This window comes from Portunus trituberculatus, chromosome 28 (assembly GCF_017591435.1).
Source record: "Portunus trituberculatus isolate SZX2019 chromosome 28, ASM1759143v1, whole genome shotgun sequence".
NCBI lineage: Eukaryota > Metazoa > Arthropoda > Malacostraca > Decapoda > Portunidae > Portunus > Portunus trituberculatus.
This window is the reverse complement of record NC_059282.1, coordinates 1,275,907-1,301,246: the sequence shown is the minus strand read 5'-3', so window position 1 is coordinate 1,301,246 and position 25,340 is coordinate 1,275,907. Positions and strand designations below refer to the sequence as shown.

Below are 25,340 nucleotides of genomic sequence, written 5' to 3'. Positions count from 1 at the left end.
CCTTCACCAACTCCTCAAATCTCTTCTCCAACATTACCAATCTGTGTGTGTGTATTTACCTAATTGTATTTACCTAATTGTAACATACGGGAAAAGAGCTATGCTCGTGTTGTCCCGTCTCCATATCTATTAATGTCCAGCTTTTTCTTAAAATCATGAATATTCCTTGCGTTGACCACTTCCACGTCTAAACTATTCCATGCTTCCACCCTTCTATGAGGGAAGCTATATTTTTCACATCTCTCCTATAAGTGGCCATTTTAGTTTTTCCCATGCCCTCTCGACATTCTTCCATTCCACATACACAGATCTTCCCTATCCATTTTTCCATGCCAATCATCACTCTGTATATTGCTATCAGGTCTCCCCTTTCTCTTCTGTTTTCCAGGGTTGGAAGTTGCATTCTTTTCAGTCTGTCTTCATAAGTCAAATCTCTTAAGTCAGGCACCATTTTCGTTGCAGCCCTCTGTACTTTCTCTAGTTTCCTTATGTGTTTCTTTAAGTTCGAGCCCACTGTATTGTTGCATATTCAAGCCTCGGTCTTATCATTGCAGTAATTATTTTCTTCATCATTTCTTCATCTAGATATCTGACGCCACTCTTATGTTCCTCAATAAGTTCAATACTTCTCCAATTATTTTGTTTATATGTCTCTCTGGCGATAGGTCATTGGTAATTGTCACCCCAAGGTCTTTTCTTCATGACTGGTTTTATGTCTTCATTTCCTATCTTGTACATACTCCTGATTCTTCTTTCACTCTTGCCAAACTCTATTTTCTTGCATTTTGTCGTGTTGAACTCCATTTGCCATGTACAGCTCCATTTCCATATTCTGTCCAAGTCTTCCTGGAGTAGTTCGCAATCTTTGTCACATCTCACTTTTCTTAACAATTTTGCATCGTCTGCAAATAGGCTCACATAACTGGACACCCCATCCACCATGTCATTTATGTAGACTGCGAACATTACTGGTGCCAACACTGATCCCTGTGGAACTCCACTCTCCACCAATCCCCATTCTGATGGTCTGTCCTTAATTATTGTTCTCATTTCTCTTCCTACCAAAAGTCTTCCATCCATTTTAGTAAACTGCCATGCACTCCTCCTACCATTTCAAGTTTCCAGATCAGTCTCTGGTGTGGTACCTTATCAAAGGCCTTTTTTAAATCCAGATATATTCCATCAGCCCAACCATCTCTTTCCTGTATTACATCTATCACCCTCGAATAGTAACATATCAGGTTTGTCGTGCATGAACGCCCTTTCCTAAAACCAAATTGACACTCACAAAGTATGTCATTTTCTCCAAGAAGTCTGTCCATCTAGTCTTCACCACCCTCTCACACATCTTAGCTACCACACTTGTAAGTGACACTGGTCTATAGTTCAATGGGTCTCTCTTGTTACCTGATTTATAGATTGGGACAATGTTAGCTCTTTTCCAGTCTTGGGGCACTACGCCTTCCCTTAATGAGGCATCAATTACTTCACAAACTTTTTCTGCCAATTGCTCCTGCATTCTCTTAAAATCCATCCTGATACCCCATCAGGTCCCACAGCTTTTCTCACTTCTAAACTCCCCATCATGTTCTTGATCTCCTCCACCGTTACTTGAAACTCCTTCATAATCCCTTTCTGTTCCATTACCAGTGGTTTGTCAAAAGCAGTCTCCTTTGTGAATACCTTCCGAAAGCATCCATTCATAGCCTCTGCCATTTCCCTGGGATCTTCACTGTATACTCCATTTACTTCTAAACTTTCAATACTTTCTCTATTTTTGATGTTGTTGTTCACATGTCTGTAAAAAAGCCTTGGTTGGTCTTTACATTTATCAATTATAGTGTGTGTGTGTGTGTGTGTGTGTGTGTGTGTGTGTGCATGGTCTTGTTGTCTCTCTGTTGCTTCCTCAGCCATCTAAGCTTGCCCTGAAGTTTGGGATTTAGTCTCCCACCTTACCTGGGAAAATAGGTAAAAAAAAAAACCTTGGTGGAAAACAAATATCAACTTTTACAGTTTTTATATATGTATAAAAAAATTTCCTCAATTTATCCAAATGTATTTGTGTGGTAATACTAAGCTAAGAGTAACCAAGGACCTTCTCCATTCAAGACCAACACCTTGCTATTCCTGTGGATGGTAAGGGAACCAAGAGGTGGGCATTATCACGATGATGATAAAGGGTTATTGTTCATCCAATAATGATTTTTCCTGTTATCAATTCATTAGTATCACTGGTACTTTTGATTCCAAATAGATAACTTAAATTTCTGGAATACGAGCAAGTTAAATATTCTATGAAATGTACATAATTATGTTTTAAATGGTATTTTCATTAGTAAAGACAGGATTAACATTGAATTTGAATTCTTCCAAGACTTTTCTAAGTTTATTAAGATCAAGATAAAAATAAAGATTTAGGTTTATTAATTTTTGCATTTATAATATCAACATTGTTAATGCATGTACATATCAGAATTTTGGATTTATTGGTTATTAGGTAACAGATTTATTGCCAGTTCTTAATTGATGGTAACGTTATCACTGATAAGGTTATTGTTATCAATTTATCGGATATCGTGATAATTTTCTCCATTATCGCTCCCAGCTATAGTAACTAATGCTACATTTGTACATACTTCAAACTATTCACAAGCAGAAGTTCACCCAGAAAAGTATTTACTTTAATTACAGAGAAAAATAAAAATTTTCAGCCTCAAAAGTTGTACATTCTCCAAATAAATAAAAGCTGTCAGTGGTGTGCTTCATGTACAAAACTTTGAAAAAGCTCTGGTTGTCTCTCCTGGGTGACTTGCTGCTTCTAGGAACAGTGTTGATACAAGAAGTGTGCCTTACAAAATCATAGCACAGCTGTGACCTGATACACACCACAACAAATAAACCAAACAATGAATTCCTGTGTGCAGCATTAAGGTACAGAATGTGTTCCTGGTTGTACTCTTCTTTTATAATGTATAACACCTATTATGAATGAGCCTTTCAGCAATGATCTAAGTAGAAATATTTCACAATGCACACCACCATGAGTATGTACCATACAGAGGATACAAATATATAAATTCAAGTATACAAAATAATGTGAATGAGGTGACTATTCTTGGCTGCTGGCTTTAACAATGATGTGATCACCAAGACTCATGAACGATGGAATAAATTATGTGCTCATGTTTGAAAATTGATAAAAAAAAAATCTGTGCACGTGAAGAAATAAGATTTAAACATTTCAGTACATTAATTATGAGAAGGAAAAGATATTACAATTGATCACATGAAGTAATGAGTGCAAAGACAAGTTTTCCCCATAATATATGCTCAATTCTTGAACATTAGAGACACAAGCCATTCCCTTGTAGCAGAGCTGGACGGGTCTTGAATTCCATCCCCATTGGTGGAGGGTTTGGCACCCTCTGGTGACTAAAACACTGCTAAACACCTGACTCTCTTGGACAGTGGTCTGCCCTTCTACATATTGATGCTAATTCCTTGAGTCATTCATCCAGACTTGCCCTCTCTGTCTCTTTTTCCCCTCACACACAAACACAAACACACACATGTATGTGTTTCACTGTTTGATCTGCTGCAGTCTCTGACGAGACAGCCAGATGTTACCCTACAGAGCGAGCTCAGAGCTCATTATTTCCGATCTTCGGATAGGCCTGAGACCAGGCACACACCACACACCGGGACAACAAGATCACAACTCCTCGATTTACATCCCGTACCTACTCACTGCTAGGTGAACAGGGGCTACACGTGAAAGGAGACACACCCAAATATCTCCACCCGAATTGAATGTCCTCTGTGTGAAACCAGCGCTCTAACCACTGAGCGCGTGTGTGTGTGTGTGTGTGTGTGTGTGTGTGTGTGAGGGGAAAAAGAGACAGACAGGGCAAGCCTGGGTGAATATATATATATATATATATATATATATATATATATATATATATATATATATATATATATATATATATATATATATATTCTTGAGACATTGGAGGCTATTTTCTTACTTTATTAGTGACTAATAAGTAATAAAAAGCTGTGATAAAGCAGGAATTATGGAAAATGCTCATGATTAAGCAATACAATTAATAAATCAAGCTCTGTGACAATAAAGCAAGGCATGCTTGACCTGTCACTTGTGATCCACCCTAACACCCCAGGCCAAACCACAGGGCTAGCTAGTTGGGGTTTGTGGTCCAACAAAGCATTAATGCTATCATGTTTCAGGTCAGGGGTGGAATGTTTGCAGTCCAGACATTCTCAAGCATCTTAAGGTGACTAAAATCATCTCATCTGTGCACCAGTTTACATGCCAGTATACTTCTTACTAATGTCATCTCACTGAGTGTTACAGAACTGCCTTTCTGTGTATGTGATGAGACATTCAGTATGAACAGTGAAGGAATTGTTCTTATACATTCAAAGCATGCACCCTTTCCACTGAACATGGCTCACCAGTAGCAGGCCAGAGCATCGATTCCCTGAGGTACTCCACCTTGCAAGAGAGAGGCTTAAGGCTCTAGTGTTAAAGAATGGAGTATAGTTGTTATCTTGTCAATACAGTATGTTGATTTTAGCATGATCGATACACTTTTGTTGTTCTTTTAAACTTCAATTTCAGATCCTAGATCTGGGATTTTCAACCTTTTTCTCATTAGTAACCCTTGAGTTATAAGACCATCTACTTGAAATCCCAATATTCTGTCAATGAACAGAATGTTAATTCTGTGACCGAAACTAACTCAATATGAAATGGTGCTGCAAGGGATATTATTATATCAGCCATACATGTATCCCTGGAAATCTTGTGAACCCCAGTGAGTTTGCAAACTCCAGGTTGACAACCTCTGTTCTAGACCAATGAATGACTTTAATCAATTTACAAATCTTACAACTTAGACTCAAGCTCAAATAAAAAGCCTGTCTTCAAATAAGGCTATGGGTTAAAACAAAAAATAATTTTGATGCCCCTTTTTCCACTGTGAAATTATGCTTGAAGGAAATATTTCCATTCCTAAGATTGGATAACATGACTCAACACATTCATTATACTCTCACACACTCATACACACACACACACACACACACAACCTAAAATTAAACATTAACTTCTTGTGTACACATTGTATGTAAAATGATGTGAGGTGAGGTGTGTTAGTGGAGGTGCCACCCATTTCACTGGGTCATCCTCACCTCTGTGTTTATTATGAATCATCCTCTCCTGTCTTGGTGCTATGCTGGAGATTTAGTTATGATGATGATGATATGTCAAATGATTAATTACTCATCATGTGTCACCTTCCTTTACTCCTCAAGTTATCACATCATTTGATAAACACTTGCCTGCATATCTGAGGTTGATGTTGTTTGAAATGAAAAATGGGAACAAGATTATGTCAAGCATAAAAAAGCTAGAACATTAATCAGCGATACTATTTTCACCTGTCCAGTGACATCTTGCTGGGACACACATCTGCCATCACATGACGCTGTGGTGAACTACAGGTCATCCAGCTGCAAGAGAAACACCACTTCAATGACACACAATCTAACCATCCATTAGGAACACACTGAAGAAGATACAATGAATTTATGATATGCAAGGATTCAATAAAATGAAGAAGAAGAAGAAGAAGAAGAAGAAGAAGAAGAAGAAGAAGAAGAAGGAGGAGGAGGAGGAGGAGGAGGAGGAGGAGGAGGAGGAGGAGGAGGAGGAGGAGGAGGAGGAGGAGGAAGAAGAAGAAGAAGAAGAAGAAGAAGAAGAAGAAGAAGAAGAAGGAGAAGAAGAAGAAGAAGAAGAAGAAGAAGAAGAAGAAGAAGAAGAAGAAGAAGAAAGAAAGGAGGAGGAGGAGGAGGAGGAGGAGGAGGAGGAGGAGGAGGAGGAGGAGGAGGAGGAGGAGGAGGAGGAGGAGGAGGAAGGAAGAAGAAGAAGAAGAAGAAGAAGAAGAAGAAGAAGAAGAAGAAGAAGAAGAAGAAGAAGAAGAAGAAGAAGAAGAAGAAGAAGAAGAAGAAGAAGAAGAAGAAGAAGAAAGCCTTTTAAATCCAGAAGTATAGAATTTTAAGACACAGAAAACCAAGATAAAAGTAAGGGAATTACCTTCAACAACTGTACTTAGTAAATTTATCAATGTGATGCTTCCACTCATCCTTAATCACATCACAGAACTCACCAGGTCCTCCATCTCGTCTCCGGCCTCCTGCACAGGTGGTGGGGCCTCCTGTTTCCCTTGATCCAGCTGGAGAAAGGTGCTCGCCTCCTCCTTGCTCACGCTGCTCCTCCCGTTCTCCTCAACAGTTATGAGTCCAAGATTGCCTGGAAATAATAATGGGGAGTTTTCAGAACTAGTGGTTGTCACCAGATGGCAGCATGTACGTGTCCCCTTCGCTCTCATAGGGGTAATATAGAACATACCTGCAGTATCATTCTATAAACACAGAGATGCAATAATTCGTTATAATATATTTTTCTACATAATTCCTTCTAAGTTGTAACACAGGCAAAATCAAACCCTAACCATGAACAAATGTATATAAGTTGATTTTCTCGTGAACTGGCATTGAGGTTTGTTTGGTGATCTCCACATTTCCCAAAGAGTACACTCTTGATCGGAAATGTATTAATCCAGTCAACAGTAAACATGAAAACAACATGTCTGTGTCACTTAAAACTCCAAACCACACAGATCAACTTACTAGTATATGGAAACAACAATTTTAATTAAGAATAGGTAACTTAAGTATCCTGGCGAGAGTGTTGCTGGCCACCTGTTTAACTTAACAAACACATTGTTGGACAAATTCCTGCTGTAATGTCCATGTCACTATGCCAAGAGGAGGAGGAAAACTTCTCATATTTCTCTCTCCTCACTCTACAGCTGTCCAGTGATATGCTCAGTCTTTGCTCGATTGTTTTGCCCCTTCTTGATCTTGATGAAAGCGATGCTAAAATTCCCATGAAAATAACTATACCCTTATATCACAATGTTACTGAGTAAGCTGGGTCATACTATATAGGACAGTCAAAGGTTTTACCTATTTCATTATCCAAATCAATAGATTTTAGACTTGTAGTATGATGTATTTAAGATATTAATAGCAAAATTACAAGATAATCACCAAAAAAAATATTTCTGTTTTGACTATCTTCTCTCAAAATCATCCACACAGGATATTTAAAAGTAGATACAGAATGTCAACAGTATCATCATAATCAATGTTCTACGCATCTGTATGCGCCTGGGATTTAATAAAACAATAATAATCTAGCTCATGTCAGCAAGGGACACGTAGCAGAGGTGACATCTGGTGGATTAGTTCTGAAAACTCCCCACTGCCTAATGAAGGTGGGTGTCTCTTGCTCTTCTACATTAAATCCATGTCTGGTACAATGTTTTTGGCCAATGAACAAAGGTGTAAGTTAAGGAATGGCATTAAAATTCATTATATAAAATTATATTACGGAAGGATGGGTTTGTTTACTAGCTCAAGTTTGTTGCTTATCTTCTATCATCATTTTGCTTGCAAGCATATTCATAATACAATACAAGTACAGTGTTTTAGTGGTACTGCTGGCATGTTCTTTCATTGATTGTCTTTGGTGTGTTATGTACCATGTATGTGTGACTGACCATGTGGTGAACAGATTCAGCCTTACTTTATCTCTCAAGTGTTAACCATGCCTCCTAAGCAGCCTATGAATTTTGGTGCAAGTTGTAGTAGCAAGACTACTAAGTGATCTGGAACATCAATAACAGTCACAAAGAAGGTACAAATTGTTAAGAGGTACAGGAGTAGTGAGCGAGTTACCATCCTTCATGCACAAACTGCATTGGTGTTATGCAAGTTTTATATGTTCAATTAACATGAAATCTTATTTGTATGCTGGCTTATCTTTCAGGTTGCTTCATTGACAGTTGTTTGTTAATACATCGTAGCTTGAAAATTTACCTTTGACATGAGTCACAAAGCCTAGCTCCTTTTTCAACATTAATTAGATTTCATCTATTAGAATTCATTATACCAGCAATTCAAACATAACCTAATGCCTTGCATCACCAGGACCTCCCTCTATTTATGAGGGAAACACACCTACCTTCCTTCATGCGGTCCCACAGATCCTTCACAGAGAGGGAGATCACAACGTCCTTGAAGCGAGAGGTAAGAAATGTATTGAAGGTTGCTGGGTCGATGCTCTGGGACTCCTGACGGAAAGTGGTGAGGCACTCCAACACCTTGTCCTGCATGGCAGCGGCAACCGGCCCACTGCTGGCCCCTGCAAGGCTGTCCATGAGCTGCAGGATCACATCTCCCATCTGCCTGCAGACTGCAAAGAGGAGAATGGTTAGCATTTTATTGTCAACTCTTTTCTATCTTTTATCTTTTTTGTGGAAGTCTTTTACCTGAAAAATAAATAACTAACTAACACAAATGCATAAAAAATAATATAAAAGAGAAATACATGAAAAATAAACAATAACAACTTACTGTCATTGAAATTAGGAGCGTCTCCCCGAAGGAGTGCCATAAAGTCCTTGACCGGGGAGGCCGTGGTCACCTGGGTCACCTGGTGCTGTACTAGGTCACTGGCACTCAAGCTGTCATCCACCTTGGCCCTCTTCTCACCACCATCCTTCTTGTCCTCACTATGTTCATAACAAGTCCACATGAGATGATGCTATTTTATCACCATTTGAAACTATGGTAATAATATATACCCACACCTTTCTCTCTCTCAGAGTTTTCTTTCATATTTCCTTTCCTTCACTGATTGCACAGATGTATAGTTATCACCTATACAGCCTCACTGTCATGGAATGTGACCTAAAGAAAATTATAGAACTGAAGTCAATAATGAAGCACAAGAACAGCAAAAGTGAAATATCAAAAAGAGAGAAAACAGCAAGGGCCACAAGATTATCACTGTAAGGTGCAGTACTCACACATCAAACACATTCTGGGATCTCTTGGATGCTACTGGAGCCTGGGTGGGGAACAGCTTTTTCAGTGTGGCTGCCACTTTGTCCCTTGCCTCACACACCTTCTCTGGCACCTCTAAAATTTTCTGTAAATCAGAACAAGTTAAAATAAGTGAGTCAACACTAACTTGTGCTTTAATTTCACTGATGACTAAGTAATCAGGTAAGTTATAAAGAGTTTTCCATAAAAACAATCACAGGAGCTGTCCTAAATTCCTGGTGTAGGTCAAAGATAATCTATGTGCACAGTGAGATGGCTGAGTTAGCATAGAAATCAAGCAAAATATCTGTAGTTTTCTCCTGCAATGAGGTTATGCTTACAAGGATGTGTGGAGCAGGTTCGGGCAGTTTCCCTCCAGGGTTGAGAGCGCGGTGAGTGAGGACATTATAGAAGTGTTGTATCTGAGGATTGAGGACAGTTGTGGGGTCTAGAATGTCCTCCTCCTCCTCATCATCATCCTCTCTGCAAGTTGGGGGATGAAACGAATTAAAAAGAATTTAAATTACAATATAACTTCTCTTGAAATGCTAATATTTTTCATACCAAACATCCAAATACAGAGGCAAGTGATCAAATAGAGGTACTCTTACTGTTATGTATATATATTAATTTCATTTTTACAATATTTCTTCTTTACTACCTTTTGACTGCTAAACAACTCGTTATGCTTTGTTTTTATGATTGCCAGTGTGTGCACTTACTCACTCCACAAGTGTAGCTGCATTTGCTTTAGATATGTTAGTTTGTATCATTGTATATACAGGTAACCCCGACTTAATGAACGTTCACACAACGAAATTTCACTATAACGAATGTTTCCTTTTACTACCATCTGCTCGTATAATGAACACCAAACTCGTTTTAACGAAATTTTATCCAGGTAATTTTTCCCAAGTTTGAAAGCCCCATCGTATCATGAAAGTCGACAGGCTTTTGAATACACCAGCACCTCTCGTGGGTGAAACGCACACTACTGACTCAAAACAATAACAGGGTCCAGCACCAGGTCATCATCTCACGCTCAACAAGCCACCAAAACGTCCTGCAACCAGCCCTGCAATGTCGCCTAGTGTTGCTAAGAAGACCAGGAAGTCTCTTACTCTCTAAGTGAAGCTGGATACTATTCACAGACACGAGAGAGGCGAGAAAACTAATAGCATTGCTCGCCACCATGGCTTGACTCCATCTACTGTCTCTACTATTTTCAAGTCAGCAGACTCTATTAAGAAGGCTGGTGAGACCGTATCTTCCTTGCAAACTAAAAGAACCACCCAAACTTGTGATTCTGCAATGGAAAAATATGGAAATGTGGTGCATAAATTTTGTATGTGGTACAATGATGCGCCATTTGTTTACATTCCACAGGTTGCCAGCTAGCATCTTTCCTGCTCCACTCTCTCTCCCTTCATAAATTTAAGATTATCAACATTATAAAGTTACATACATAAATTAGTGTACATTATAATGACTTAGTCTTAAATTAAAATGCTTAAATGTTTAACTTCATAATTTTTACTTTCATTAAACCTTTTACTGTACTATGATGCACTCTCACTTTGTTTACTCTCAATGGATGTTCATGTCAGGGGTCAAACTTGTTATAATTGGTTTGCTCAACGAAAATTCGGTTAACGAACGTTTTTTTTTAGGAACGTAACCTGTTCGTTAAGCGGTGGTTGCCTTTACTGTATTGTGAGTTAATTTCCTTTTATTATCATGATTATCTATTATCATTATTACTATTACAATCATTATAATTCTCATTTATCAATTATACATTTCATCTATTGTCTCTATTCATTATTTTGTATGCAGGATCACTTGTAATGTCATTAGTCAGTCACTAGCCTGCCCGGCAGCAACAGTCAAGCTCTATAAAGCAATATTCTCTCATCATACTTAAGTGTACCCTCATTAGCAGTGAGAGAATGATTGTAGCCTTGCAATGTGACAGATGGCAGAGTCTGACTGTGAATGTCTGGCAAGGCAAGCAGTCAGTGACTGAACAAAGTAGGACCACCACTAATCATGGACACAAAGACATGAAGCATAATAAATAAATAATAAGTAACAATATAGTAATAATGATGATAATAATAATAATAATAATAATAATAATAATAATAATAATAATATTTATAATAATAATAATAATAATAACAACAATAAGATACACACTGTCATATTGCCACTTAGCCTCCGAGGGGACCTCCAGCCTCAGGGGAGACACATGGACTACAGTGAGAATAATTGTAAAAAAAGACTTTTGCTTACTTTATGTAGTAATACTTGCTAATATTTCAATTATGTAACAGGTGTTTTATTATTTTAGGTAATAACTGTATCTAAATATGATATTTCATGTTTTTATGGGTTTTCAGGGGCCCTTTATAATTCCTTGGAATGCATTCCTAATCTTTGTATTCAATCTTAAGTTTGCTAAAACAATCATTCACTTTATGTCTGCATTTTCAGGAATACAATCCAAAAGTGTATCAGGGAGTGTCTGTAATACAAAGCTTGTTATGTAAGAAACAGTCTCATTATGAAACAGTTATGGTGACCCAGTGTATATTGTCAGGCCTTGCTATGGATGTGTGTCCACCTATGCTGTGTGTAGTTTCCTGGGGTGCAATAAGATGGTCCGCAAGACTATCCCTTTCGACCAGGGGCTAAAAGGCCTGAGTGCGTGGATGGTGTGTACATGAGTGTAAGGCGTTTTGTTTGGACAGCTCTGTATTGGGATTGCCAGCTTGGTATAGATATAGATGTTATATCATGTACAAATTACTTCTTTCACCAATTCTCAAAACAGTTGATACATTGACTTAACAAATATACAGGTCACATGAAAAATTAATCAATCCTCCTTACTCTGTTTAACACAACACATCCACACTCACCCCTTGACATGAGACAGATCCATGGCATCTATCAAACTGTCAATGGCGTCCTTTTCCTCTTGCTTCAGCTTGTCTAACCTCGGCTGTAGGGAAGGGAAGGTGAGGCGCTCCACGTCCTGGATGAATGGAAGCTGGATCCAGAGGAGGCACTGAGGAGGAAGCAATGGGAGAGGGCCATGAGGAACACTCAATGTGTCACATGCTCACTTTGCCATCTTATATAAGAGATTCCCTTGTGAGAACTGAGAGAAACATGCACTGCTATAATTGATACTGTTCCAACAAGCAGAAAACCACAATACATCTCACTTATTTCAGCCACCAGTCTCACTGAAAGAGATCTTACCATGATGCACTTGTTTTCACCAGGAATACAAAACACTATTTCATTTTAATTACCCACAAGTATTTTTTATAACTGATATTATTGTAAAACACTAATATTCACCAGGAATATAAAACACTATTTCACTGTAACTGATATTTTCATAAGGCACCAATTTTCACCAGAAATATGAAACACTATTTCATTTTCATTACCCACATAAATATTTGTTGTAACTGAACACAAATGTAATCTCAGCTTTTTTTTCTCACCTCATGGTCTTTGGTGATCTCTGGGAACAACGCCCCTAGCCTGGGGTTGAGGTTCTGGCTGTAGACTCTCCTGGTGATGGCAACCATGTCCATCTCCACCATGGCCTGGATCAGTGCTGACAGGGCCACTGCTGCCCCCTGAGTAAAGAGATGTGGAATAAAACACTAGCTTTACCATCATTACTTCACTACCATTTCACTGAGCCAAAATGGATTAGCTCTACTTTGGTTACATGAATCAGACTTTAATATGCTAAATATAAAACACAGTTAATAAACGCCTTCATTACTTTATAAATCTTTCACAGCAACAAGACTGGACACAAAGTTTAATGTCTAACATCAGAAGATAATGAAAACACAGTGAATAATATACAGTGTGTCTCCAAATAAACAACAGTGCAATGAATAAACAAACACTAGGGAACAGACCAACTCACATCATCATTATCACGAGCCGTCACCACAAGAACCTGGTTGCCGGCCCGGATCCAATGCGGTACATTCTTGGTCTCAGTGAACCCAAGGAGGGACATGCTTCTGGGACTTTTGGACTTGTATGCCATCTTCATGTCCTCATCTGGTGGAGCAGAGAACAAGTGAACATGTCAGATGAGTATGATCACCATGAGGAGGGATGACAAAAGTTAAATGGAGGAAAAAAAAAAAAAAAAAAAAAAAAATCTGAGGCTGGAAGGCAAAATTAAACTAGCAAATGGAAACAAAGAAGTAAATATTTGGGGAAGGAGGACAAAGTTAAATGAACAAATGAAAACAGAGAAGTAAAGATTTGTATAAGTACTAAAAATGTATTAAATTTAGAAAGGGTACAACATCAATTAAAGAAATCAGTTGAGATATAAAAGGGAGAAAAAAAAAAAAAAAAGTAAGTAAGACTCAAATTAAAGCTGAACATACATTACACTTGACTGAAAACTGGAATAAAACCTCAAAAAATAGTAACACAAATCATAAGGCAGGCCTTTTATTCACTCATTTTTATTGCCCTTGGCCAGATTTCCCCTTACATAAAAAAAAAAAAAAAAAAAAAAACAAAGGGAGGGGAGGGAGAGGAGCACAGCCACACACCTGAGACGGGGACAAGGGTGGTGCCATAGAAGTAGCCATCAATCACCTCCTCCTCCGGCACTGCTGTCTGCTTCTCATCATACAGGTGGTACGACACCTCCTTGTTGATGACTGCTGAAGGATCCCCACTGTAGGTCTTCTTCCAGGTGGGCAAGGAAACGTCCCTCACCTGCAATAAAGTGACACAAGACAATCAACCTGCCCTTTCTCTTCAGTTTTCAATCCCCTAACCCAGTGACAAGCTTCTTATAATAGTGACAACTTGTAATTCTCAGTAAGGAAGTGAGTGAATTTTACTGGAACACTAACCTTCACAACACATTCAAACTCTAAATGAATCAGCAGTCCAAAAGAGACAAGAGCAAGGTTCTGATCACACAATAAAGTAAGTAGAATGGGGAAAAATGGACTGGCCAAGGGCAACAAAAATGATTGAACACAAAGGCCCACTGAGATGATGGTCCCCAAACAGGGTTGTGAGAGCAACCTTCTTGATCAAAACTCCAGCAGAAAGTTGAGGTGAAAGATACTGACAGTTACACACAAGACATGAGCTTCACCTTGATCTTGCCAGTGATGGCGATCTTGAAGTCTGCCCCAATGTCAAGGGTTGTGTTCCACGATGCACTGGCTTGTTTCTTCTTCTCAAAGAACATGAGCTGTGGCAAAGCATCCTCAAAACTGCACAGCATCCCATCAACCTGGCAATGTAGGAATGGATAGTTTTGTGTGATGTGTGTAGCTTTATAGCACAACACAGGAATTATTAAATATTATGTAAGATCAGCATCCCCTCACCCACTATCATAAAAAACTGCTCTATTTCCCCCTACAGCTGTACCTTCTCCACTATGCGAGCCACCACCGCCTCGCCGGCCATCTGCACCATGGTCTTGGGCTTGCCATTCCAGCTCAGGGAAGGCTTCTTGGGGGAGCTGCTGTCATTGCCATCGGAAGTGCCGGGCTGTTTTGCATCCCCGTCCTCTTCCTCATTTAAGTCTCTCAAAATGTCTGGTCCACTGATGAAGAATGAGGAATAAACTAGACTTTTCGTAGATTTAATTTCTTTTTAAAATATAACAAACATGATTTTCTTTGGTTAAGGCAAAATAAAAATAATACTTTTCTAGATTAAATGTAAGAAAATTTCATTTAAAATTTTTTTATACCATGTGGGCTTTTTATGGGAATTTATGGGATAAAGGGGATACTTTTTGGGGTACCTCCTATCTTAAAGCCCACCCGCTAGCAAACCATTGCCCTGAGTGAGGAAGCCCAACCTACACTCGGACAGTGGACAGGATTCGAACCCGTGCGCTTGAAGACTCCTCGGACCCCCAAAGTGCGCATGGCTCCACTAATTTCTATTAATAAATACTGATTACATGATGAAAGAGCAGAAAAATAGAATAACAAAATCTATACAGGAATGAAACAGGACAGTGCAGTTAGTGTCCATAACTAGATAATGGGATACAATAAGCTTAACTCACATCACCACCAACTCTATCCCTTCATTGAGGAGTCCAGATGTGATGGCAGTGCTCTGGTCATCACTGAATTCACCGCTAAAGTCTGTGAGCAGCACAATCTTCTTCCCAGTGAAGCGCTTCCCACTGCAAGGACAAAGGTGCATCAGTGGGTGAAAGCTAAACAATAAAGCTATAAGATGAGATATCAAGTTTTTACTGGAATAGACAGGCAGCCAACAGATGAATGAAAGTTGGTGGTTGGCTTTTATCTGGTGATGGAATCAAAGAAACTTATTGATACAAAATTGAGTTCATATTTATTCTATTTGGTGGTCAATATTCTCTTGGATAAGAAAAAATGAAAGATTAACAGGTAAACAAAGAAAATAGATTGATCAAAGAAGTCATAAAATCACTATTGCAAGTCCAAAATGTCTTACAAAAAGGTGTATTATGATAAGAAAAGATAGAAGTATTAAGGCAACTACTGTGCTACATATATGATAACTTTACATTAGACAAAACTTACAAGACACAATGAGAGAGAGAGAGAGAGAGAGAGAGAGAGAGAGAGAGAGAGAGAGAGAGAGAGAGAGAGAGAGAGAGAGAGAGAGAGAGAGAGAGAGAGAGAGAGAGAGAGAGAGAGAGAGAGAGAGAGAGCTGCACTCACTCTGGGTCATGCAGCAGGTCCATGGCCACCACTAATGCATCCAGCCAATCTCCACTGCTGCCACCACAGCCTTGGTTCTCCACCTGCTTCATCATGTCCCAGTCTACTAGTCTCACTTCCTGCAGCACTGAGGAGACATGGACCAGTGTCAGGATGCACTACAACTCTCAATGCTATACAGTAGAAACACAGTTATGGCATATCTTGTTATGATGCAACCTGATGATGACAAATGATTATAGACAAATTGTGATGTACAGCTGGGAAAACAAAAACAATAAAAATTCAACACAGATTACATTTTTGAACTATTTTTTTTTTACATCTTTCTAATAGGTATTGAGATTTTAATTTGTAAATGTTAATTCTGCATTATGACAATTGTGAAAAAAAAAAAAACACACACACAAAACTACTTAATAAGAACTCTAAATTTGCTAGCCTTAATCTGTTTGTTCACTTTTTAACCAGCACTGCCTCCTGTTGTGTGCCTCACCTGTCACATGCTCGTACTGGTTGCCTGTTGCCAGCTGGTTGTTGGTCCCGGCCGTGCCGAATGTGACAACTCCCACAACGTCATAGCACTTATCGGCAAATATCTGGCATGAGGAGGTTTTTTTCAGTTGACATCAGTTAATACAGCCATACCACATCATGACATTTAATGAGGAGTACTCTTAATCATTCATCTTTTTCTCTAGTAAACTATGGAGCTCCCTACCTGATTATGCATTTCCATCTGCCTATGACCTGAACTCATATAAGAGAGAAATTTCCAGGCATTTATCCCATTGTTTTGGCTAACTCTCTGGGACCTGCTCAGGGACTGGCATCTAAATGGGTCTTTCAGTTTAATCGTTTTTGTTGTCCTTAGCCAGATTTCCCCTCTTACATAGAAAAATCCTCAACATATGACACAAAGAGCCGCCCACCAACCTTTCTCTGCAGGATGAAGCGGAGGCAGTCCTTGGCGCGGGTGAAGAAGGTGGGCTCAGCGCCAGCACACACACCGCGCCCCACGTCCAGCACCACCACAATGCCCTCCTGGGGAACAAATCACCTTGTGTCAGTGTATTGGAGGATGCATTTCCTTGGTGAACACTGCCACCTTACATTACAGCTGACAAAAACAATATAAAAGTAAAAAAAACAATACAACACTGATCTCTAAGAGGTACTGTATTACTATTACAGAAAAAAAAAAAAATTCTTGCAAGCTATATTACCACATCCCCAAAATATTCCTACTGGCTAGACTTACACGATATAACAAATTATAAGACACCCTATCTAACCTAACCTAACGTAACCCACGCAAACACGAACCTAACACAGCCACACCAAACCACTCACATATCCACACCACAGCTGACACCAATATGTGAAGTTCCTTGGCTAAAACGCACCATTCCAATTCGCACCATAACCCACCTTACACTCAGAACCGCGTGCCATCGTGTCCCTTGCCAGCCTTCACCTAGTCACCACCACCAGGCCAGCCAGCATGACAAGACCTGACAGGCAGCACACCCCCGCCTTATCACTGCTCCATGCATTGCACCACCTACCCACTACACCGCCAATATTACAACATCTACAGGCAAGGACGTGCACAGTGTCACTAAGCTCACCCCTATTTTGGGCTTGGGAGGCATGGCGGGAGGCAGGTAGCGGCAAGATGACAGCGGCAACCGGACAGACGCTCAGGGAACAGCCGCCAATGTTGTCCTAATGCCTCCCGCCTTTTGGTCTATCAACTTCGGTAGCCGCAATCTCGGCTAATTTTATATTTCATTACATCCTAGTCAATATTTATTTCATTCTAGCTTTTCTCTACTTAAAGATATATGAGGAAAAAATACAAAAAGTTTTATCATATATCATAAAGAAAGATTATATTTTAGAATAATTCGGTTTCAGGTCATAAGAGTTTCCTCAACATTGATTTGTTTGCTTTTTTATATCTATCCTATTTTTCAAATTTATAAATAACCAAAAAATAATAATAATTTGTGCTATGTAAAGAGTTTTCTAAGTGTCTATTTAGATTTAACTTCGGCAGGAAGGAGTTCGGCTACTCATTGATGTTTACATTTTCCATTATGTCTTACTTCTAGACAAAGCTTCACGTGAGAACAATTGAATTCACAGTACATGATGTTTTCAAAGGATTTTCTTAGAAGATTCGGATCTGCTACCTAATAGAAAACTATTTCGTTAATTTACATTTATTTATTTCTTTTTCTGGAAAATGTACAATATATCTATACATCAATGGTAAACATGCAGGAATAAAACATTACAAAAGTTACGTCTGAGGATGAAAATCTTACAGAGTACAGGAATATAGATCCGGTTTACATGATATCTCGGCTTCTCACCCGAACTGGGAAAGACACGCTTGAGTTACTTTACAACGCTGCACGTACAGAGTTCACTTTCGTTCATTCACACTTCACAGATGCAGCCATAATATCCTTCCAAGCTGTCTTTTTTCTCATTTCACTCACGTATTTCACCTATCTAAACAATTTACAGAGATAAAACAATGTCAAAACAAGGTAAATTTACTGTTACAATAGCCAGACTAACCTACATCTTATTACTAGCATATATTTTTTTTCCAGCTTGTATGCGCCTGGCGGAACTTGGCGAATCAGCAGGAAATTAGTAAGGGCCTGGAGCACCCTGGAGGCCCTACTACGTGTCTCCAAACAGCAATTATTGGCCTGCCGTGGGGCAAGGGGAGCGAACGCGAATGCATGACCTTTACAAATCCTGTCTTGCTTGCAGTAGATGACAAGCTGGGATGGGAAGATGACCTCACCAACGCAGCTCCCGTCCCTGTGCCTTTCAATCACGCGCACCCTACTGATCTTAATTCAATCCAATGGTGATTCTTGTACGTTCTTTCCTCTTGAGATGCTGCTGAATGGGAGTGAATTATTGTTATCAAGAGTGTGCGCCATGTGTGTGTTAGTGTGTGGTGCTTGTGTAAGACTGCCGACATGATACACAGTTAGGCTGATTATTGTTATTATTTCTCTTCTTTTCTTCATTTTCGTCTTTGTTCTCTTCTTCGTTTTTGTCTTTCCTTCTTCTTCTTTTCTTCTTCTTCTTCTTCTTCTTCTTCTTCTTTTTCTTTTTCTTCTTCTTCTTCTTGTTATACTATTATCATTGCTATTGCTGTTATCATTGATCTCACATTAATTTCCAGGGAAACAGATTCTTTTAATCATTCTCATCCAGCTGATCTTGATAAATAATGTAGTTAACTTAGTGATCTTTTATTTTCTCATTTCTTTCATAACACAATACAATATTTTTTTTTCTACGCCTTCATTTTGTAAACTAATAAATAAACATACCCCATCATTCATATTCGTACTACTGACTTTGAGAACGTACTGTCACTCTAATTATATTAAACGAGAATAGGGTATCATTAGTCAATCACTTTTCTATGTCTGCTTCTTCATTTATTGACATTCCAAAATTAGAAAAGAATAATAGGAAAAAGAAAAGAAAAACAAAACAAATGAATTAGTAAAATACCTCTATTGCTATTTAGTTTCTTTTCTGATAATGAAGTACTTTAAATGTTTTGTTTTTCTTAGATTGACTGACTGACACACCTTCCTTCCCCCTCTCTCTCTCTCTCTCTCTCTCTCTCTCTCACCACGGTAACATTAATATCGCAACACAAAGAAGCGGTGTGTTGCGATGTCACGTAACACGCCTTAATTGAGAGCCAGCGCAGGCAAAGGTTATGCTAAACAACGCTATGTAATGCCACACACACACACACACACACACACACACACACACACAGAGAGAGAGAGAGAGAGAGAGAGAGAGAGAGAGAGAGAGAGAAACAGCTCATCGACGCTTGTAAACGCTATGTGTTGTGTAATATTTTCTCATGGCCTTAACCTGATGATTCTCTCTCTCTCTCTCTCTCTCTCTCTCTCTCTCTCTCTCTCTCTCTCTCTCTCTCTCTCTCTCTTCACTTGACTTCATTCTGACACTATTACTTTTTTCCTCTCTCATCTTATTACAAAGGGGAAACTTAACTAAAGTAGATTAAGAGAGAGAGAAAAAAAGAAATGAAAATAGATCCACTTATTACGAGATTACGGTGATGATGTGAAATACGCGTAATCCTTAAAAGGGAAAGTTAATTAATTTCTCGACACGTCTTCTCGTTCTCACATATGGAATAAGAATAAGTCGCAGAACATGGAAGAAAGAAGGGAACAAGGAAGACAGACGGTTCCAGAGGCTAGCTATGAGATGAAGGGTTGATGCAGCTTCATTAAACCCTGTGAGTCCAGTGGCTGACTTATACTCCTATTTAGGCAAAGATTATGTAATTCCGCGAAGTTTTAAGGATGCTTTCTTAAAATTAGTGAGCTGTGCGTGTCTAAATGTATATAAACTCTTGCATTAACCTTGTGAATCCTGTGGCTGTCTCATACTCCTATTTAGGCAAAAATTACACGATTCTATGAAGTTTCACGGATATTGTCTCAGAATCAGTGGCCTGTGTGTTGTGTCTCATCAGATTCTCGACCTAAATGTATATAGTTTTGTACAATCTTGAGTTAAAGTTGACTTATTCAATTTGTACCAAGAAGACACCCGGATCTTAAGGGTTAATGACATTATATGAGGAAAGGTAATGATAATCTGAAGGTTGTGTTTCTAAGCCGCAGGAAAGTAGAAGGAATGCAGAGAGATGCAAACAGCTTCACAAGGTACATTAGTAAAAACAATGCTCTGATATCTGAGGTCTTGGATAAAAAACAAAACAAAATGAATGCAGTCAACAATAAGATGAACGTTTAATCTAAGAAATGAAGATAAAGAAATAGTCTCAAACACTACTACAGTAAAAAGAATGGGAGAATGGTATTAGCTTAACCACTGAATTGAAAATAGACAGAAGAGACACACACTCGCAAAGAAATGAAAGTCGTGTATACAAGTTGTGAGAAAAAAAAAAAAAAAATGTTGAATGAAAAAAGAGAAATAGTTTGAGGAGGTAATAGTGAGAGGACTGGAGCAAGGATGCTGTAATGGTGTAATAGCTGACATTCTTGAGCTATTAACCCCTTCAAGACCATGACACGTCTTCATATTTATTCTGCTTATTATTTGGTGATTTTATACACCTTCAGAAACTTATGTTGGGATCAAAATAGTGAAAACACTGCATTATTCATCTGACCTCCATAGACGCTTGGTAACATCAATAAGATAGTCTAATCATACTCAAACTCGTAGCAAAAATGCGTCCCAGTACTGAAGAGGTTAAGATGGGCAGAGCAGTGAGTGACCTGACTCAATGGTAAATCTGACTCAGTGAGGGTGAGGGAGGACGAAAGACAGACTGTTCTCGAACCTCACAGGAATGTCAGGAGTAAAAGATAATAAAAGTAATTGAATAAATAACAAGGAATCTAAGGCTACAGCAAGAAACACATGACTATGAGACACTGAAGATGATGAATGAAAGCGGTAAGAGATCCAAAACTAAAGAAAAGATTATTTGTATTAGCAAAAATTATACTACGAGACTATAAGAAACTGAAAAACTGGAGTAGATGGATTCGTCAAGAGATCCAACACTATATTAATGGATTCGTCAAGAGATCCAACACTATTAATGGATTCGTCAAGAGATCCAACACTATATTAATGGATTTGTCAAGAGATCCAACACTATTAATGGAATTGTCAAGAGATCCAACACTATATTAATGGATTTGTCAAGAGATTCAACCCTGTATTATGACAAGACCATTACTGCAAGGAAATATGCTAAAAACTATCATGAAAATTGAATAGTGAATACGAAGATAGACAGATGAGTAGAGATAAATAGATAGCTAGACAGTTTATTGACAAGAAAACTGTACATTAAAAACAAATACTAATAATGAACAAAACAGATAAAATTTCATAATGCAGCTCATCATGTATACCCTCTTTGATTCACACTAAAATAGCTTAAGTAACTCTAAAATATATGTGCAATACAGACAGTAGACCACGCACATCACAAGACTCAAGACAACCATTGAAGTAACACGCAGTACATGAAGACACTCTTTATCGCTACATACCTTATTTAGTTGTACCGTATGGGCGCAGTCTCCCCTCCCCACACCAGCACATGACGAGCATAGCAAAGGCCAACCCTGTACTCCCCTCTTCTCGCTCACCAATGGTCCTTATGCTGAACTGGATGAGTGTTAGTTGAAACAGACGAATGATTGTTTTTGAAAGATTGTGTCTGCTAAGTAGGTTTCTGAAGCAGTAGTGTTTATGTTTAATCTCTTTCTCCTCTCCATATCTTAACAAGAGATGAGGTTTCTGAAGTACTAACGTTCGCTTCTTCATCGAGAGAGAGAGAGAGAGAGAGAGAGAGAGAGAGAGAGAGAGAGAGAGAGAGAGAGAGAGAGAGAGAGAGAGAGAGAGAGAGAGAGAGAGAGAGAGAGAGAGAGAGAGAGAGAGAGAGAGAGAGAGAGAGAGAGAGAGAGAGAGAGAGAGAGAGAGAGAGAGAGAGAGAGAGAGAGAGAGAGAGAGAGAGAGAGAGAGAGAGAGAGAGAGAGAGAGAGAGAGAGAGAGAGAGAGAGAGAGAGAGAGAGAGAGAGAGAGAGAGAGAGAGAGAGAGAGAGAGAGAGAGAGAGAGAGAGAGAGAGAGAGAGAGAGAGAGAGAGAGAGAGAGAGAGAGAGAGAGAGAGAGAGAGAGAGAGAGAGAGAGAGAGAGAGAGAGAGAGAGAGAGAGAGAGAGAGAGAGAGAGAGAGAGAGAGAGAGAGAGAGAGAGAGAGAGAGAGAGAGAGAGAGAGAGAGAGAGAGAGAGAGAGAGAGAGAGAGAGAGAGAGAGAGAGAGAGAGAGAGAGAGAGAGAGAGAGAGAGAGAGAGAGAGAGAGAGAGAGAGAGAGAGAGAGAGAGAGAGAGAGAGAGAGAGAGAGAGAGAGAGAGAGAGAGAGAGAGAGAGAGAGAGAGAGAGAGAGAGAGAGAGAGAGAGAGAGAGAGAGAGAGAGAGAGAGAGAGAGAGAGAGAGAGAGAGAGAGAGAGAGAGAGAGAGAGAGAGAGAGAGAGAGAGAGAGAGAGAGAGAGAGAGAGAGAGAGAGAGAGAGAGAGAGAGAGAGAGAGAGAGAGAGAGAGAGAGAGAGAGAGAGAGAGAGAGAGAGAGAGAGAGAGAGAGAGAGAGAGAGAGAGAGAGAGAGAGAGAGAGAGAGAGAGAGAGAGAGAGAGAGAGAGAGAGAGAGAGAGAGAGAGAGAGAGAGAGAGAGAGAGAGAGAGAGAGAGAGAGAGAGAGAGAGAGAGAGAGAGAGAGAGAGAGAGAGAGAGAGAGAGAGAGAGAGAGAGAGAGAGAGAGAGAGAGAGAGAGAGAGAGAGAGAGAGAGAGAGAGAGAGAGAGAGAGAGAGAGAGAGAGAGAGAGAGAGAGAGAGAGAGAGAGAGAGAGAGAGAGAGAGAGAGAGAGAGAGAGAGAGAGAGAGAGAGAGAGAGAGAGAGAGAGAGAGAGAGAGAGAGATCATACAGCACAGAGACGTGTTTGCTGCGGCTCTCAGAGTAGCAGACAGGCTGATAGCGTCAAAACAGCGCCAGACGCAAGTAGCCACACGCTCAGGCAGTCAGCGCCCACGCAGAGTCAATTGACGAACACTGGGAGGTGGTTTGTCAGGACTCTGAGAGGTGGAGGACGTGGTGGAGCTCGGATAAACCGCAACAGATCCGGTACGCAGCTGTTTTCTCCACTTCCACCTTCCCTTCGCCTGCCCGGGAAACAACGACCGCTCCGCCTACCTCCACTGCTTCCACCGCCACACAGAGCGACTGTGACACCTCCCCAGCGTCCACTGTCACCCTTCTGCCACACAGAGTGACTGCTCGGTACTCACTACCACGTCTACCGCCACACAGAGCAGCAGGGACTCTTCCTCCATAAACACAGCGAACGGAGTAGATCGCGGTGCCTCTGTTCGCCCACGAACCTCTCCTCAGACCACTTCAGGAGATTGGAGAAAAAAGAAATCTAAGAGGGAAGTGCAGCAGGACGCGAGGAGGGTGTCCAGCGAAGGACTGAGGACTCACCAGGCCACCAAGCAGACACAAAAGCGAGAGGAGCGTCTCCTACAGCGGCTTCTTACGGTGGAAAGACACAGCCACACCCTTCCCACCTGCAGCGCCTCAGCCCGCCCACCCCCTCACTTCATTTCAGTCCTTGCCACAACCTCGCCCACTCCTTCCTCAGCCTGGTATCTGGAATCAGAACCAGGGGCGGCAGTGGACCACCTCTTCACCAGTACCAGCAGTCGGCCGCGGACCCTAACCACCACCTCGGACTAGCAGGCCTCGCTCACTACCATCCCTCACCATGGTACAGCCAGCTTGCCCCGCCGCCAACTAAAGGTCGTCTCTAGCAACGTCCGTGGTCTCCGGACTAACCTTGCAGACTTATACCACAACTGTGTGCAACGACACAATGCAGACGTTGTTGTGGTGACCGAGACATGGCTGAACAGTGAGGTGGAGCCCACGTATGGCAGGATGCAGGGCTTCACCCACTGGGTGAGGAGGGACCGACAGGAGCGAACAGGAGGTGGAGTGGCTGTCTGCTTCAAGGAAGGAATGCAGGCCCAGCTACTCGACATAGACACGCCTCCAATGATGGAGATGATGTACTTCCGAGTAATGCTGGCAGACCGCTCAGCCCTCCTGCTGTGTGCCCTGTATCGCCCCCCGCGACAAGGGCCTGACTCACTCCTGTACCTGACTGAGACCTTAGACAACCTGATGATGGCACACAGCTGCAGCCACGTGCTGATTGTGGGGGATCTCAATCACCACCTGGAAAGAGACGCCTACGAGAATCTCCTGAGGTGCAGGGTCTGACAGATCATGTCACCTTCCCCACACATGAACGAGGAGGGACATTAGACCCTGTCATCTCAGACTACCAGGAAGACAAGCTTCAGTGTCATCAGCTGGGGCTCGTGGGCAGCTCTGACCATCACGCTGTACTGACACAGCTGGAAGTGGGCGTGGCTCAGGACGAGGCCACCACCCGCACCATCTGGCTGTGGAACAAAGCAGACTGGGCTTCCTGCGCCGCGACCTGACCCACACCCCATGGGCCACTCTGCTACAGGGAGGAGCAGAGAGTGAAGCACTTGCACTCACCTCTCACCTTCTCGCCCTCCAGAGACGCCACGTCCCACACAGGGAATACACCACCAGATCGACGGATCAGCCATGGTTTGGCTACCGTTGCCGTGTTGCTGCCGAGGCAAAGTATGCTGCCTGGCTCCGCTACAAGAGGAACCCGACTCGGCGCAACAAGGACCTGCACAGGGCTGCATGCAGGAGGATGGTGGTAACCAGCAAGTGGGCCTTAAAAAAGTGGGAGGAAAGCCTGCGCCGGAAACTGTGTGGCACTGGCGTAGGAAACAAAACTTGGTGGTCTCTTGTTAAGGACAAACAAGGAACTGGCCACCAAGAATCCATCCCTCCCTCAGCAAGCAGGACGGTACTGTCGCCACCAGCAGTAAGGAGAGGGCACAGTTGCTGGCTTCCTTGTTTGCTGGAAAATGAAGGT

At 40.8% G+C, this 25,340-nt stretch overlaps 1 protein-coding gene and 1 long non-coding RNA gene across 3 annotated transcripts; one reads left to right on the top strand and one right to left on the bottom strand.

The window, feature by feature from the left end:
- Nucleotides 1–5,311: 5,311 nt before the first annotated feature.
- On the bottom strand, nt 5,312–17,472 carry LOC123510191 (X-ray repair cross-complementing protein 5-like). 2 transcript variants are annotated; one of them, XM_045265085.1, is made up of 17 exons: nt 17,360–17,472; nt 16,665–16,772; nt 16,225–16,327; nt 15,729–15,855; nt 15,080–15,202; nt 14,428–14,605; nt 14,147–14,287; nt 13,587–13,755; nt 12,938–13,077; nt 12,498–12,635; nt 11,901–12,049; nt 9,318–9,459; nt 8,961–9,082; nt 8,506–8,663; nt 8,114–8,344; nt 6,192–6,334; nt 5,312–5,535 (listed from the first exon to the last, which is right to left on the bottom strand). In XM_045265085.1, exons 1-17 carry the CDS (start codon nt 17,381–17,383, stop codon nt 5,521–5,523), a joined length of 2,211 nt encoding a protein of 736 aa, XP_045121020.1. In that variant the 5' UTR covers nt 17,384–17,472; the 3' UTR covers nt 5,312–5,520. The 2 variants fall into 2 exon arrangements, with proteins under 2 accessions (XP_045121020.1, XP_045121022.1); XM_045265087.1 differs by lacking the exon at nt 17,360–17,472 and adding an exon at nt 17,160–17,296.
- Nucleotides 8,220–8,750, top strand: LOC123510192. Its single transcript, XR_006676413.1, has 2 exons — nt 8,220–8,361; nt 8,521–8,750. It is a non-coding gene; the product is annotated as an uncharacterized LOC123510192 (long non-coding RNA).
- Nucleotides 17,473–25,340: the final 7,868 nt, after the last annotated feature.